General features: G+C 46.1%; 1 protein-coding gene across 1 annotated transcript in view; it reads left to right on the forward strand.

Annotated features, from left to right (window-relative positions):
• Positions 1-17,369, forward strand: part of kiaa0825 (KIAA0825 ortholog) — a 103,903-nt gene that overhangs the window by 28,891 nt on the left and 57,643 nt on the right. The window contains exons 14-20 of the mRNA XM_076043854.1: positions 2,314-2,493; positions 4,966-5,196; positions 5,294-5,598; positions 5,835-5,941; positions 8,656-8,800; positions 11,011-11,166; positions 12,731-12,825. Coding sequence (XP_075899969.1) covers positions 2,314-2,493; positions 4,966-5,196; positions 5,294-5,598; positions 5,835-5,941; positions 8,656-8,800; positions 11,011-11,166; positions 12,731-12,825 — 1,219 coding nt within the window. The remainder of the gene's footprint in view (positions 1-2,313; positions 2,494-4,965; positions 5,197-5,293; positions 5,599-5,834; positions 5,942-8,655; positions 8,801-11,010; positions 11,167-12,730; positions 12,826-17,369) is intronic.

Here is a 17,369-nt window from a genome sequence, read left to right on the forward strand (position 1 = left end):
TTTGAGCCATGTTATCCGCAGCTTAGATCAGCTCCGCCCATTTTATCAACTTACCATCAACATCTTTGCCTTCATCATTGTTTTCACCTTGGCCACCATCATCGCTAAATCAATGCGCAGCCGTAATAAACACTCAACAGACACAGGTGGAGCACACACGCTGACCTTTAAAGGTTTTCCCCCCACTTCCTCTTCACTTCACACTGGCAACTGGCAACAGTCTAACCTTTAAAGACTGTTGTGCACTTGCACATTAATTCACATTATAGCGACCTCATTAATAACAACTCTCAGCGTCTCCCGCTCTCACTCGGTCCAGGGCCTTGCTCATGGGCGACGCTGTGCTTCTGCCTTGCGCGTTACCGTAAATCAACGCTGGAAGCGCTGACTCTCCGGCGTTATCGCCATGATGGGCTAATTAACCGAGCAGCGGAGAGAAAGAGGCGGCACCCACACCGAACGCAGCCATAAGCCCTTCCTTTTTACATGTAAAAATCTATTAGGATGTTGCCATGGAATAAAAAGTGTGTGAGAAATTCACTCCAAATGAATATGTCAAATTGGTTTTACTTTGTAATTCAATTAACTGGTAATTTTAGCTTCACTTTCAAATTGTCGCGACACTTTTTTTCTTTTACATCAAAAAAAAGAAAAATTCCAAAAGCTGCAGTAACAAGGTTGCACATTGCATGAACCTTGTCAAAAGCACCCAGCCATTGCATAGAATTATCCAGCAACTTAATGCTGAAATAAAATATTTAAAATACATTTATCCTTATTTGCTCTTGATTTGAATACCAATACCCTTTTCTGCTTTTTGCACATCTTACCTCCAATCAGAGTGCATCAATTCTTGTAAATGTACTCAGACAATACAGGACACATGCAGAATAGAAAAAAAAACGGTGATGAAAACTGGATAAATCAATGGAGGAAATGCCATGTAAACACAAACACGCATACTGCAGCTGCAGCAGCGTCCATGGAGACGAGCAGGTACATGTCATGTTAGCACTCAAGTCATCTCTTGCTCCATAATGGGACCATTATTAAAAAGGCACCTAGTTAACCTGCCATTGTCTCCGGCAGCCGGAGTGGAAATTAACGTTAGTCAACCCTGTTCCCTTGGATGCTTGAAGCCACAGCGGCGATATCTAGAGCGCACTCTCCTTAAGGACCAATTACCAGACAGGCAGGGAACACGATGCCGGCATAACCCACATAATGCGGCCTAATAGACTGATTGTAGGTCAGGCTGGTTGACCACTATTAAGTTTCTGTGTCAGAAGCGTTACGGCGAGAGAGGAATATCAAGACGGAGACGGCGAGAGGGGAGGAGGACAGACCCGATTACGCATCCGGATGTTAAAAGAGGGCCAGCGAGTGACATCACCGCCGGCCTCGTAATGCAGCAGCTCATTTGGCTTAGGCCGGCATTAGTCAGCGTCACAGCGCCCCCTCATTGGCTGCGGCGCTGCGTGCACCCTCTAATCCAAACAGCCATCATCTCCAGCGTTTGCGGACTGACAGACCGCTGGATGTCTGCCACCTCCGCAGCGATGGGCCTTTCCTCAGTAACCCCTGTCAACCGAGCGTGCACACGCTTACGCACACAGGACTCATTTAGTATAGACATCCATATGGGTTGCACACGCATGCGCACGTACACACACACACACACACACACACACACACACACACACACACACAGAAACAGACGCACACCTCCATCCTCTAGCCCTGTGCTGAGACAGCTACCCCCACAAGGACACCCTGTCAAAACCTCTTCCTTTTCACTTCCTGTCTCCATGTGCTGTGGGGGCTTTGAAATCTGTTTCTTTTTCTGTTTTTTTTTCCCCCGTCCTGTTTTTTCCCCCCTCCATCTAACACAGATGTGGGTTTTTCTTCCATTCCACAATGCCTTTTGTTCACCCTTTCTGTTAACATGTGTCAGGTTGGGCAGCCTTGACATTTTCCTTTTTTTCTCCCCCCCCTTCCCTGTGTGTGCAAAGAAACCAAGATGCTGTTTCATTGGATATGGTTTTTATATCTTTTACTCCCAGCCGTTAATATTTTTGGACTTACAAATTCAAAAAAACAGCTATATTTCACGCTCGGATGTGCACACACCCTCCCTGAATGCATGCTTGCATGGGAGCATGAGGTTTTTATCCTCTCCGTATTTCTTGCTGTATGCATGCGATCGTATCAGGATTTCATAAATAAATGTACTGGCATTTTGAATACCCTCATGTTTTATTTTGCACTGTGCAGAGAACATTCTCACCAACTGAGACAGACTCTATTCCTCAGGCTTTGTCCAGGAGGGCCGCTCGGATATGTCTCCGGAGAGCCGGGAGGCTGGAGACGACTTCATAGTAGCATTGTTCAATCTCCTCAGCTGCCTGAACAATGTTCCTGAGGCCTTGACCCATGTCCTTCAACCGTACCTGGAAAGGGCACAGCTGTGGGGACATCTATACACGCTGGCAGGTGAAGTCGCAAACAGCTACTTTCTAATGTTATAGTTCAGGGGTCACCCCTTCAGACTGACAAAACACGCCACGGCTGAATTAGATTCCATTACGTGAGGCCGCGGTGATATTGTGGGACGCGGTTCTGTCACGGCTGACACTTGGTTTCAAAATGAATTTGTTGTGAAGTGTCGCGCAGTCAAAAGAAAGAGAAAACGGTTCATTCGACGAAAAGTTTGTCAAGACAAAAATGTGTTTTTTGCTGTTTGACACACGTCTGTACAGCACTGGTTTGTTTACACTGGACTACTTTAATATTATCCTGGTCTAGTTTTTTTTTTTTTTTTTTTTAAAGGGCTGTTCAACAGACTACACAGTTTTTCACTTTATGCAAACTGGCAAAAATGCATCTCTTCCGAAGCTACTGAGGTGCAGTGTTTTATACTTGCTACACAGGAATTTTCTCTTAAGAACAGATTTTGAAGGATGAAGACATTTTTTTAAAAGCATGTTGGATGTGTTTTTAAATGGGAAAGACGATTTCACTCCCCTTTGTTTTCGATGGTCAGAGCTGACAGTGCATTCTTACGAGCTAGAGCTTGCCTTTAATATGCTCTCCCAGTCTATTAGCTCCTCTCCAACTCTTTCTGGCCTTCCCTTTCCGCCTCTCTTTGGCTCAAGCTTTGATATGGGGCTTAATCAGAACTCCTGTGGAGTACGGAGCACTTTTTGGTCGTGATATTTATAACCCGGGTGAGTGGTAATTATTGTAGCATAAATTAGGGTGATTGGAAAAGCGTTTTTTGGTTGAAGAAGGGGGAGAGGGAGGGGTGGACGATTGAAAAAAAAAAGAGAAAGTCTCAATGTCATCCAATCATCATTTATCCTCAAAGGGTGATTAGTTTAATTATTGGACTGTGCCAAATTTTGGTTACAGGATACCCCCAGTGCCCCCATTTCTATTTAAAATGTTCACTGAGTTAACTTTCATAGATTAAACTGAGAGTTTCACTATTTCTCTATTTACAGTGATGTTTCATCACACAGTAGCAGGTTGTTTTGAATCAATGCAGCAGTCAATATGGTAGCAGGCGGTATAAACTCTGATATCCAGGTGACTTTGAAGAATTAGACTGGGTTTCACCTGCCACAGAGTGCTTCTCCTTCCAATAGCCCCATATTTTTCCCATTCCCCTCCTCCTCTCAACTCCACAGGTCTGAGGTCAGACATTTGTTAAAAGTCCCTGGGGGTTTCGACACTGCCAGCGCCGCACGCGGTACTTCATCTTTTTGATGCTGCCTTTGTTTTTTCTGGGGTTTTTTTCACAATGGATGCTGATGGAAGTTTATGGTTGCCATGCTGCAACTTTATAATGTACCTTCAATGCATCAGTGTTGGGCTAAGCATAAAAGCGGTGCACCTGGATAAGGAAGTAAGATTTCTTCTGTTCGGACCATCTGGATCTGATCCGGGAACATCTGAGTTTGACTTGACACGACTTGTTTTGAGTGCTGGTATTGCAACAGAATACTTTAGTGTGCTGTGGATGAGGGAGTTTTTCATGTCTTTGTATTTTACTTTGTTTTGTTATTTTTGTTTTTTTTACTCACAGTGGACATTACCTATTTTACCGTCAGGGGAGACTGAGGGCCCAGAAACAGATGCGCAGACAGAAACAGTTTTTTGGAGTTTTATCAGGTTGAGGGTGAAAGATGGGCTGAATGTTGAGCGCCTGAGTAGCCAAACAACATCTGCAATCAGGATCTCCAGAAAACTGAATTTTTCTGAGCTCTCTGTCTGGAGAACTCTGGCAAAAGGGCTGATTTCTAGATCTGTGTTCAGCTTCAATTTTATGAAATTGAAGCGGAGAAAGCAAAAAAAAAAAAAAAACTAAAGAATTCCTTTTCACTGACATGGTAGGGACTCATTATCCTGTTAGAAACCATTGGCAGTATGAATTGTGCAAGGAGATCTTTAACTTGCTGTGAATGGCCAAACTTTCTTACACAATGAAATGATCACATGTGGACAATGTAAGAGCAAGGTAAATGAGCTGTGGCCAATGAAGTCGTCGGCTGGAGGATCAGGTGTAGAGGAGGATGAAACCTTGCCTAGGATGAATCAAAGATATGGAGAAAGGATGGAGGAATGTGGCACAAACACAGAAAGAAAAAGTAACAAAAAGCTCAGATCGATATTGCAACCACGGCCAGCCCCAGGCGTCATTCTCCCCATCCTCATTCATGATGCGTGAGACTGGTGCAGCGGTATATTAAAGGACCACTTTCATGCAGCTTGCAGACTTCTTCTAACACACCAGCAACAAAGCATTTCCTCTTTTTTAAGAATAGAAACAAGTTCAGGATGGGCATGTCTGTGAATTTTCCCACTGTAAGTTAAGATCAGAAATGACTCATGTAATACACAGATACAACTACTCCTCCAAGCTGCACCCTTGTTTACCTGCCTTTCTGTCATTGTCTTTGTCAGAAGTGTCGCAGGCAGTACCCGTGGTCATCAGCTGTTTGCGGGCGACAGTCGCCAAGTCCGCTAACGGCCTCCTGGTCCACCTGGTCTCACTGGTGATCAGCTGGCAGGCCAAGGAAGAGCCCAGCGGTGCCTTGATGAAACGGACTGTGCCAGAGAGCGTCCTGGTGAAAATACCCAGGGAGTGGAACTACAAGCCGCCGGAGGCTCTAGGAAAGGAGGCAGCTGCTAAAGGTATGCAGGCTGATGAGAAGAGTTTTATTTTTATTTTTTTAAATTTTATTATTAAGGTAGATCCACGAGGAGAATTTCTTGTCATCCTCCTTCCCAGCTCTCACCGGCGTAACCGTTCAAGCGCTCTCCTTCATTTTCGCCAACCTGCTGGCGGTCTTGGCGTCCGTGCCTCCCCCCGTCCGCTACCTCTTCCTCGTGGCGGAGAAGCAGCTCTCCCAGCATTCACGGCAGCTTCGCCTCCTGGGTCTGTTGGTCTGGACCCTGCTGGGCTGCCTGATCCAGGGCCTCGAAGACCTGGATGCTCTGGAACAGACCAGCGGTCTGACCCTGGACAGGGGGGCGAGAGAGACCCTGTCCCTGCTGGCTGAGTGCCTCCAAGCTGCTGTTGGCATCCAGCAGAAGGTAATGCCTGAGGCTTAACTGACAAACAGGGTTTACATTTAGAATAGGACGGAGCTAACTGAAGCATGCTGGAGGGACTTGGATTTGCTTGCACATTAATTTACCGTATGTTAAAAAAAAAAAAAGAAAGACCTTTGTGCCATAATTTATGGTTGATTTAATGTGTGCCTTCAAATAAACTGTCAAGTGTATGACTTTTATCCACTCACCTTAATGGCCCGCTCCATGTCTGACAGGGTGTCCCCAAACCCATAATGCACAAGGTGCTGCAGACGTTGGAGGAAAAGCAACCCAAGTGGATCAGCATGCAGCTGCAGAAGGCGCGCAAGCTCTGCTCCGACAGGTCAGGGGTCGTCTCAATCTGTTTGATGTATCATGAGGATAGAATACTGCTAGTATATATATTTTTTTTCACTCCTTCAAAACAGAAAGGCATGGTTGCAGACGGCACTGATTATTCATGTGCACCAGCAGCCAGTGATTAGACGTTATTGTTTTATTCATGTTGTTTTAAACATAAATTCCCTTCTTTTAAAGTTTAATCTGCTAACTCACCGTTTTAGACATATATTGGTCTTGAGACCGAGGTTGAGGGTTAATAGCCGGTTAGACGGGGCAGGTCAGAGAGACTTGAAATCCAATACAGAGGCTGACTGAGAGGATGAAAAAGAACGCGTCCGATACACTTTTTTAGTTTTTAATTGAGCAACGCTGATGTATCGTATCATCAGGAACATTCCTCACATGAGGCCTTTCTGAGTAAGATCAACGACCCTCAGATGTGTTTGTTGTGGTAAGTGATGTGCGCGGCGTTTGACTGAGTGGCCTGATGGGAAAAGCAGCTTTCAATTTGGGCTGATCGGCGACCCCTGAGCTCGGGAGTTCTTGCGGCCTCCTTCCCAGAAATTGCACTTGTGCCCGCTTCACTCCATCATAACAAACTGTGGGAGCATCCATCCTCATGACAAAGGAGGAGGGTTGAGGAGGAGGAGGAGGCGGAGGGGATCCGGTGCAGCAACGCAACATGTCCAATTAAAAGTAAAAGAAACAAAGAAAAATGAATTGAGCAAAAAACAAAAAAACAAAAAACACAAAAACCAACAGTGAGTACATTTCGTCCGCGTCCAGGAAAAGCTGCCTTTTTTATTGTTTTCAGTGACAGGAAGAGTGTGAGTAGATAGACAGGACGGCGGGGCGGGCGGCAGAGGAGGGAGAGAGTGGAAGAAGAGTGATTATGTATCACCTGTCGAAGGCAGTCAGTGAGATCATTACTATTCATTAAACTAACCTTCACAGGGAAGTGACGCCTGGCTTGTAAACAATCAGAATACAGTGTCGGAAAGGAAGGAAGGGATAGAGAGAAAACAGAGCCGGGGAAAGAAGGGAGGTGGGGTGAAGGGAGGGTGCATGCCATAACTCCAAAAAGCCTGCCACTCCTCTCGCTGGCACCACACACACACACACACACACACACACACCGACCAACACAAAACAGCACTTGCCCCCTTCGATCCCCCTCCGCCTCTCCTTCCTTCCTCCCTTCCCTCCCTTCACCCCACAAACTGTAACCCTCCTCCCAACGCCACCAACCTTGTCTTTGCAAAGTAATTTGTAGAGGAGAAGATTATTGTTCTCCATCATGGTGACCCTGGCTGGGCTGACGGGATGCATACACAGATGAAGATGAATGCAGTTATTCCTTGGCGGAGGTCTGCCTCTTTCAGGGCACATTGGCCCTAATGACATGATTGATAGGCTGTCCCAAATCCGGAGGGGCCCTCATTAATCACCCCGCTGACTGAATCCAATCATCTGCTTCACCTGCACAGTGATGGACAGGAAAGGATACAGCGCAGGTGCTGACACGGGTGCATGGGCGCCGCCGCCGCCACCGACACCGCCGTCGGGCCGCCAGGCAAAAGAATTGAGGGGACGTTGCGAGGAGGAGGAGAGGGGACTCCTCTTCCTTTGCCACTCTCAATGTCAAGCGGCCAATCGTGGGCTGACAGGCGACGGAGCCTCGATGCCACCTTATAATTACAAAGGGGAAGCGAGCGAGAGGGAGAACAATGACAGGGAGTGTATGTGAAGGAGAGGGCTTGATGGACGGCGGCGTGATATCCATCCTCACAGAGAGGGCAGGGGAACGATGCAGGCTTCTGTCCAGGTTGCGAACTGTACACGTGGGAGGACCTTGACACACAATTACACACACACACACACACACATACATGCACATGCGGAGGCAACGGAACACGCGCACACCAATCATTTTTACAGCACAGGCATCCTTGGGTCAGAATCCTTGCAGGTATCTCATGAATTGTAATGGAAAGTGTTCAAAATTATTTCATGATCAAACCATTGATATTTTTTTGTTTTTTTCTTCTTGGTAAGCTGCAAGCTGCTGCACATTTTTAAGTCACTTTTGCTAAAAATTAATTTTAATCTCTGGTTAATTTTCCAAGTCCAACAAATTCTGTCATAGGCCCAGTTTGCAAGCTTTAGTTGCATGTTGTTGTGAAAAAAAGCAATATTGCTAACAGTCCATCCATCCATCCATCCATCCATCCATCCATTTGCGATCCCTTCCATTCTTGGGCTTGAGGTTGTGGAACCTATCTTTGGGTGGAGGTGGTGTACACCATGAATAAATCACTTGTTTTTTTGTTTTTTTGGACTCACACACAGAACTTCAGTGCATGTAAGAGTTCCATTGATGTTTAATGTTATTGGTAATGCCTGTTTTCCAATGTCCCCCTTGATCGAACAGCTGCCTTACCAGCTGTGTATGCATGGTGCTGCATGGTGATGCTTCTTCCTTATGTTCACACACATTTTACCGAATAGAATGACAACAGACACTATCATTATATCCATTTAAATGTCACTTACAGTGTCTTTAAAAAAAAAAATCGCAAATACCTTCTTAGCTGGAGTTTGTGTGAATGTAAGGTAGCAGCTTCCCACTCATCCTCTGTCTTTCTCTCTGCCTCACTGTACATTTTTATTCCCCCTCTACACCTCCACCTTCTCCCTTTTCTGTTCCTCTCTCAGTGCTTTTGAGCGAGGAGGGGAGAGCGCAGTGGCTGCGGCTGAACTGACTGAGCAGAAAATAGGCCTGATGCTGCTGGAGGTCTGCCACAGAGCAGGTGGCAGCGACTACCTGAGGCAGATCTATCACATCATCCAGGGCAATGAGGTAGGGAAGCACTCCCTCTCCCCAGCAATTAGGTGGCTGCTGGCCTGAGGCCGCAGGCTGTTCACCAGGAAGGGTGGGTGGCTGGGTGGGTGGGTGGGGAGGAGTGGGGGCTGCCGCTCCTGCGCAGTCTGTCTGCTCTGATCTGCCCGTCGCTCAGGTGACCTCAAGGGTGCGAGTCTACAGTGGTTTCCTGTGTTGTGCGCTCGCCTCACGCCGAGCAGAGGGGCACCACACAGAGTAAGCGCCGTCTATATCGGGGGTGGATGTATACAGTACATATCAGTTTTGAAAGGGCTAAAGGGAAATACTTTATGTGCTGCTATTGTAACTCCTCGTGTCAATTTTCTTCTTAAAGTCAAACCGAGACATCCTCCAGACACGGCTTCGCTGCCAGACACTAACATATGCTTCTCTATACACTGCGCCGCTGTGGACCCCAGCAGGATGAAATCTACCCACCATGGCTCATTCAGTACAAGAGATTAATATAATAGGATGATGCTGCCAATATGAGCATTGTGTTAATCTACTTCCCGGTACTTTTTGACTTACAAATATTCTCTGAAAACAATTAGATATTGCTGAGCTCATCAGTCCTATGAATAAGAAAAAAGAGGATTATCATATCAAAACTCACAATTTCATTGAAAAAAAACTGATAATTAATTTTGACTTGTGCCGGTGTAAATTAAGCATTTAGTAATGCGAGACAGTAAAAGCTCTCAGATTGATGCTCCTCCAAGAACATAGAAGAGAAGTAAGTACACTTATACTTATAAGTTTAAGTCTTGCATGAGTATAACATTGCACAAACTATTGGACCAGGAGGAGCTTCAGAACAACAGAGGAGAAACCAATGTCACCATTCTCCCCCTCTGGTGTCATTCAAAGGTCCTGCAGACACAGCTGTCCCACTTTGTCTCAGTGTGGTCACACTAACTCCAAAATAAGACTTGGTGACAAATTTGTGACTGTTCAGCTTGAGTTGTAGACTTGATTTTGATTCTTGTTACAGCTGCCTATGCTTACATGCTCCCCGTGAGTTTGCTGTGAGTGACTTAGGTGCTTGTGTCAAGTTATTTCAAACGCCATATATTATGGAGGAAATAAAAAAGAAATATGATTTCAGCGTAGAGGGGGAGCGCTCGCTAAGTCACCCATCCCTGGTAAACAAAGTGCACACAGCTCTGGCCAGCTGCCTTTTTTTTTATTTTGCTATTCCTCCCCTCTAAAACAACTTTATATAACTCCAGAATAGTTACGTGGATTGCCTGAAGTGGCAAGTAATGAGTGGGTGAAGTTATGTGCTGTCACTGCTTTTGCCAAAGCCAAGGGAAGCTACATGCGACTGTTGTTTGCAGCACCATTCTGGCTACCGACTCTGCACACGGCACAGTCCACACAAACAGACACAAGACATTACACGAAATAATGGGTTGTACTGCAGCCGTGCTTTGTGCTGAGGGATGAAGTTCATACAAAGCTATAAATCTGCATCACAGTTGGATAGAATGTGAGTGGGGTTTCCAGCAGGGACGTTCGGTGTTGCCGTCTTGGCAGCTCGAGTATCTCAAGCCCGCTGAGGTCGAGGCAAGAAAAAACATGCAGGTCAGGGACAGACTGAGCTGCCGGATTGGAGGTTCGGAGGCCATGTCAAGCTGACGGATGGCAATATACTCTCCTCTCGCCAGCGTGCCCACGTCTCCACACACCGACCCTATACCGACACTTCCTTAATACTGTACGTCGGGCAAAAGTGGAAGGCGATGGAAGGAAAAGTATGACGTGACTGTCCTTAATGCACTTATTCTGTGTTTTTCCTCTTGCGTTTCTGAGCAGCTCTGATACAGTTCACCCGTATGAGGCTAATCGGACGTGAATACGTGGACATTTAGTCCGCTCAATATACTCAGTTGAAATAAATGAATAAATAATCATCAGGCTTATTTGAAAGGGATTCGTTTGGCTTTTTGTCGAGCTAATCAAATTGGCTGTCAGCGTCAAACCCGTCTCTGTCACCCTCCTCTGCTGCTGTTCAAGGTCGGCCGATTCGCGAGCAACTCTGCGGCCTCTCCTTTTCATGTTAGCCGAACTTTCTCCCTGCGTGGCATTTTCCTTGTCAGCCCGCCAGAATATTGAGTTTCTCTCTGTGTCACTCTTGTGTTTTCAACACGCTCTCTCTCCCCACCCCGCTTCCATCTTGGCCACAGGAAGTATTGATGGTTAAACTCGGAGACAGCGCAGAACCGTCCACCGCTCCTGCCCCCTCAGCAAACTTTGACCTCTGGTCAAAGAAGCGTGTGGACGCCGTCGGCTTCAACCCACTCCTTCAGTTCGACCACGTCGGCAAGAGGAAGCTGGATCAGGTTTGTCCCATCAGCGTATGATTGAATTTTGGAAATCTCTGTTTACAACCCAGACGAGATGGCTTCTAGTTTTTAGCAATAACACGAAGCTTGTCTTTATCACATCACCGCAAAGTGTTCCGCGGGTGTTAACCTTGCAGGGGGGGGGGGGGGGGTTGGGGGGGGGGTGTCGTTCCTTAACTTTCTCCCAGGGCCAAAAGTTTCAGACTGAAGGTGAGGAATACTTTGATCTCCAAGTGAACGGGACACCGTGGCATCTCCAAAGTTCTAAAGGTCTTTCGAGGGCTCGGCTTTCCTATTCTCAATAGGTCACTGCCTTTTCCTAGCAGGAGTTAGGCTGGCGGGAAGAAAGGAACACCGAAAAGGTGAAAAGATAAGAGAAGTTTTCCGTTTCACAAAGGGGAATAAAAAAAAAAGAAGAGCCTGATGTCAACGGGGAGCGCAGTTCTTCGGGGGCTTTGAACCACATACCCTCTTACCCCTGAACCCATCCTCAAGGGTGCCACCCTGATGTGGAGCTAATTGTCAGATTTTCTTTTTCTTTCCCTTCCTGAAGGTGAAATCTTGAGTCACTGCCTGCCTGCAGTTTTACTGATTTACCATACAAACACTCAAGAAATCAAATGAAACTATTTTTATTTCAGCTCAAGGCTCAGGCTCATCTTTGACTTTTTACTTCTTGAAATAAACGGGAAAAGACACTTTTGGATTTGTGGACGTGCTTTGTAATGTGACTGCGAAGCTTTTGTTTTGTTTTGTTTTTTGTTTTTTTGTCGCACGTTTTTAATCCTAGGACCTGTTTCTCGGCTTATCGCACAAAGTCTGCATAGCTTTGCATAGAAACACCCTATTAAGGAAATGATTAAAATGCCTGCTCCGCTTTAGGTGCTTGTGTTGTTTGTCAAATAAAATGGAGGGAGGAGGAGGGATTGGTGGTGGGGGGTTTGGGGGGGTCCTTCCATCAATCACCTACGAGGGCAGAGCAGAGAGGGCAGAGTGGATGGATGGAGGGAATGAGTAGAGTTCTCCTCTTTTTTTGTCAATAAAACTCAGCCTGGAGTGAAGAGTGACATTTTGGCAATCAAAGCAATTGTTTTTGTTTGTTGTTTTTTTTTTTTCTTTCTCACTATGGCGCCGTGCGTTTTTTAATTTTTTTTTTGTGTATGCATATGTGCGTGTGTGTTTTGGGGCAAAAAAAGAATGGTTTGGGTGGTTGGGGGGTGGGGGTGGGGGGTTGGCGGATTGCCACCGAAGATGGTTTACAAAAAAGAGAAAAGGAAGAAAAGCTCTGCAGTCAGAAGAGTAACGACTCCCTCCCCAAAATTGATTTATCTTTCTATAAATGATGGCTACATCCCCCCCAAATGGATTTATAAATTAATTGCTGTCTTATTGGAATAAAAACCTTCTTGTGCGGACATGATTGATCGCCTGGTGTCGGCAACCCGTACAGGGGACCCCCCCCCCTCCTCCTTTGTTGGTGGGTCCCAGCTGGAGCGGTAATGCACTGATGATATTAACCCTGATTAATAACTAACAATACCCTCTCCTCGTACATCAACAGAGTGCCGTGGTCGAGTGGGCGTGGGACTGGCCGAGGCTGCTGCCAGCATACCAGGGCATGAGCCAGGTCACCTTCAAAACTCTGCTGGCCAACAGGTAGAACAGTCGTTTTTCGGTGTGCCGTCACGCTGGCAGCGGTGTGTACATGTGCGCATGCAGGCAAGCACAAGTGTGAGCGTATGTTTGTGTATTTGTACGTTTATTTGCTCATTTCATTGCCTTAATACTCAAAAGGTCCCATTTTGTGCATTTTCAGGTCCTATATTTTTGTGTATAATTCAAGATTGGGGTGCAATCTTACATCGTCAATTTTCGAATTGAAAAGGAAACTGTTACGTTAGCTGCGTTTCCATTACCCCTAGAATCGCAATGGAAACCTAAACTTTGAAAACCTCTCAAATATCGGTGAAAGGTTTTGACGCTCTCATGAAGTGGTTTTTCAGAGGTATCGATATAGAGGTATATTGCAATAGTGTCATGGAAACACTTTGTTGAAATTTTAGAAATATCGCTCTTATTTTTTTGCGAAAAACTGTAATGTAAACACAGCTAGTTCCCAGCCTCCTGCGTGGTTTTCAAACTGATCTGTATTTTTTGCCTACCACATATTCAGAAGGGGAACAAGAGAAAGTGGCCTCTGAGAGGCAGGTGTCTTGTCACACCTAGCAGGTAGGTGGCAGTGCTCTTTGTGACATCACAAAGCGACAGTTCCCAGAAACTCCTTGTTTTAGCAAAGTGGATCAAGGTACCAAGGACGCACTCTAATCCTTAAATCATTGTAATTTAATTAGTAGGCTGAAGATACAAATTGCATACATATATTACAAACATACATTGAGACCAATTATTACTTATTCTATTTGTTTGTGTTTTTGTTTGTTGTTTTTGTCACCACTTTTAAGGCCTGCACATAAATACTAAATTAGTTGTTTTACTTTTTCACCATCAGTACAAGGTAAGGAGGGAGCAGATACATATTTCCCTTTGACTGGGGCTCCAGCTGGGTCTCCATGCTGGGATCATATAGCATTTCTGTGGTTAATCAGAGGATCAGTCTTCTACGCTGTTCAAGAGCCACCGGCTCCCGCGGCTTTCACAGCAGTTGCCAAAGCTGTGAGAAGAACTCTGTGGCCAGTGCTACACCCCAGCAAACTGAAATAATAAATATCTGTATCTGACATATTTTTTTTCTGCCTCGCGCTCGTTCATTAGCAACTTCCGAGGCCTTGGAACGACTAGAGAGCCACCGGATGGACAAACGCGACGCTTGTTCCGATCCCGGTGCCATCTGATACATTTTTTTTTTATCACCTTAGCCCGCCACTCCCATCCCATCTCCTTGCCCCTCCTCTCCTGTTCTGCTCTTCAACAGGCATAAATATTTATGCAGGTATGTGACACATATTAGATGGCAATACTTCAGGCTGTTCCCTGCTCTCCATTCACAGCTGTCACGCTGCCAGCTATCAGGGAGCCATGGGGCTACTGCACCTTGTCTCCACGCCTACGCCCAATCCATTCTAAATCACCGCCATTGTAGCGTGCGCGCGCACGCACGGACACACACAGACACACAGACACACACACCTTTCTAACAAAGGGCAAGCTCTGCATCTGCCAAGGACACAGGTCTAATAAGGGTGAAGTGCGCGGCTCTGTGACAAGCTTTGTCGCCTTCATTCCTCTGCCCCCCCCACCCCCCACTTCACACACACACACACACACACACACATGCAGCATTCTTCCTCCCCTTATATGCCGCTTTGTTGCATGTTAATACAGATACTGTCATTGCTTGACTGAGGCAAATTAATGTTGGAGCGTTTATGAGTAGGAAGTGAACGAAGGGGATATGAAGCCAGATAGTAGGGGAGATCGGGGGGGGTTTCGGTCGAAGTTTGAAATTGGGAGTGACATGGAGACAGAGGCGAGTCAATAACTGACATGGCTCCAGCAAAGCAGGGGAGAGAGGGTGGGGAGCTGCGAGGGTTAAGGTTATATAATTCACCCTAATCTCTCGGTATCAAAGTGTCTGAGATGCTGCCATTTGCTTCATTAGCCTCTCTTTGTCGGGCCAGAGGAGCAGATTTCATGGAGGATTTGGAGAAGGGCTTTGGCTCCGCCGGAGACGCTTGCACAGAGCGGGAAGTTAGTTTCACGGCTAGCTACATGTAAGCTGTCAACGTTTTTTTTTTTCTGCCCCTTTCTCAGATCCGTCGCCGACTCAGAAATATCTCTCAAGCTGTAGAGGAGCGCGCGCGGGCGAGCACGCTGATCAGATCTTAAAATCCATTTGTTAGCGGAGATAAGGAAATGCAGAATGAAATGCCCTCGGCTGTTTTTTTTGTTTCTTTGTTTGTTTTTTTGTTTGTTTTTTCCCTCTCCCTACTTCAGTTTCCCAACAATTACTCTCCGGCTGCCTACAGTTTGTGGACAAAGCACATGATCGAATCTCACCCACTTGACAATATTAATAGCAATGACGCTGTGTCACACCTTATAAAAACAGGGATCGCTGTGACCTTGGAGGTGTTTTTGGTTTTGGTGAAGTTTTAGTGTCCTTGAATGACTTCCTCTCTATGTGTGCTCAGACCATATTTTATTCTCCCTGCACGGTCAGTGTGGGCTTGTTGCGTAGCCTGCTGGCCTTCTATATATTGTTGCAGTGGCAGGACGGTTATTGTGCCCGGGGTTTATATCACATTCTAATGGAGCAAGGCTATGAGTTAAGGGCGCTAGGCATTTACACCGCGGCTATTAAATCACTGTTCGAGATGACTTCATTAGCAGAGTAGGACACATGCAGAGATACTCGCACATAAATACACACATATACATATGCTTTCACCCTGTTACCTTGACGGTGTGGCATGGATTTATAAAGGCGCGCGTGTGTGTGTGTGTGTGTGTGTGTGTGTGTGTGTGTGTGTGTGTGTGTGTGTGTGTGCGTGTGTCCTTTTTTTGTCACCTGTCATTTGACTTCCCTGTGCAAGATGGCTCATCCATCATCCGCAGATTGAGCTTTTCAGCAGAACCCAGAGATTAATGCTGCCCCAGAACCTCCAGGGTTGACTGGCTGACCTGGTGGAGTGGCGCCTTTAAATAAGCAGATGGATCAATTTCAGGACAGAGGAACGTTTCAGCCCACCTGTTTTCCCGGGGCCGAATTCTGAACAAAGTGTCTCCCTGGGTTTATCGCGGACAAGTTAGTGCAGTGGAGGTAGGAATGAGCGAGTAGTGCGTTGGTTAAAGACTATTTGGTTGGTATTGACTGAAGGCCTGGGAAGCTACTCTGCCAGCTTGTTTGGCCTTGGTGATGAATGGAGGTTGCTTGAAATTAGATTATGCTGAAGAAAAGATGCGTTGACTGACTTGGGTGCGGAGTGGCCGACTGTTTTATATCATTCAGACTAAGACTTAGGTAGACATGGTTTCATCCATGTTTGCAACATTTGCTTACCATCTTTTATTCCTTGTAAATCTTTTATTGTCCACCTGATTTCCTCACTGTAACTATGACAGAACTATATGGCCATACAAGCATATTGCGTAATGAAATTGAAATGTGAGTGCAATGGTTATGTGCATGTTACACAATGCTATAACATGTTTTATATTACATACGTATATATCATATATATACATTATCATCATCTTAATGGAACGCATGACACACGTTCGGTTTTTACTTGCTTCCTTTTGCGCAATTCTTTACCAGGTCCCCATTTAATTGTAAAACCATCAACACTGGTTCAATACATACTTGACACGTCACCTTGAGAAAGTTGCGCTAAAAGTCTGCGTTGAAACTATGTTGGCGTGTTGATTGGAACGTCTCCACAGCTTTCTCATGTCTTTCACCTCAACCTGCGAGCCTCTCATTGTGGGCGACGAGTCAGAGTAGTAAAGGGTTCCGCTGATTGTTTTCCCTCAACAGCAGTGAATGATTCGCCGAGTTGTCCTTGGTCCATTGCCTTTTCTAATTCACCTCACTCAACAACCCCGTCGCAGCACACAATGGCGACACAATCTTTACGTAGCTTGGAATTCGCGGAGGCAATGGCAGCCCATCTATTCTTCTTCTTTTTTTTTTTTTATTCAGTCTTGCATTGTGTCACAAGGCCTGCGTGTTCCGCGGTCTTTCATTATTTTCTTTTGAAGAAAAAATAAAACAAATCTCCGACAAAAAAAAGAGGCGCTTCGCGCGCTCGAGAGCAAAGTCGCAGCTTTACTATCAGCCGCCAAGGTGACTTTTTGCGACACTTTACTTTTGCGTGTGGGTGTCGGGGAAGGTCCTGTGACCCGGATGATAAGGGCTCTTCGGCTATGAGAGATGGAGCTCGACGTGTCACAGGGCAGCGCCTTCACTCCATCACGAGGACCTCATATCACCCAAGGACATTCATGCCCGTCTGTGCTGAAGTGGTCGGCCTCGCTGCTCCCTTCGCCCTACGGCGGATCGTATACGCTTGTTTGTTCTTTGCGCTTGTTTGTTTGTCGCGACGCGGCGCTCGCTCCGACGTTCACTTCGCACAGCGGCAGGCAGTGAGCACTCGCAGCGGTGACCCACATCTTTGCGAGTCGCTTAATACGCCGATCTTGCACGGTAACTACTGAACACTAACGCATTTCTTTCCGCG

This window comes from Nelusetta ayraudi, unplaced genomic scaffold (assembly GCF_046127955.1).
Source record: "Nelusetta ayraudi isolate G7.1 ecotype Tasmania unplaced genomic scaffold, CSIRO-AGI_Nayr_v1 ptg000078l, whole genome shotgun sequence".
Taxonomy (NCBI): domain Eukaryota; kingdom Metazoa; phylum Chordata; class Actinopteri; order Tetraodontiformes; family Monacanthidae; genus Nelusetta; species Nelusetta ayraudi.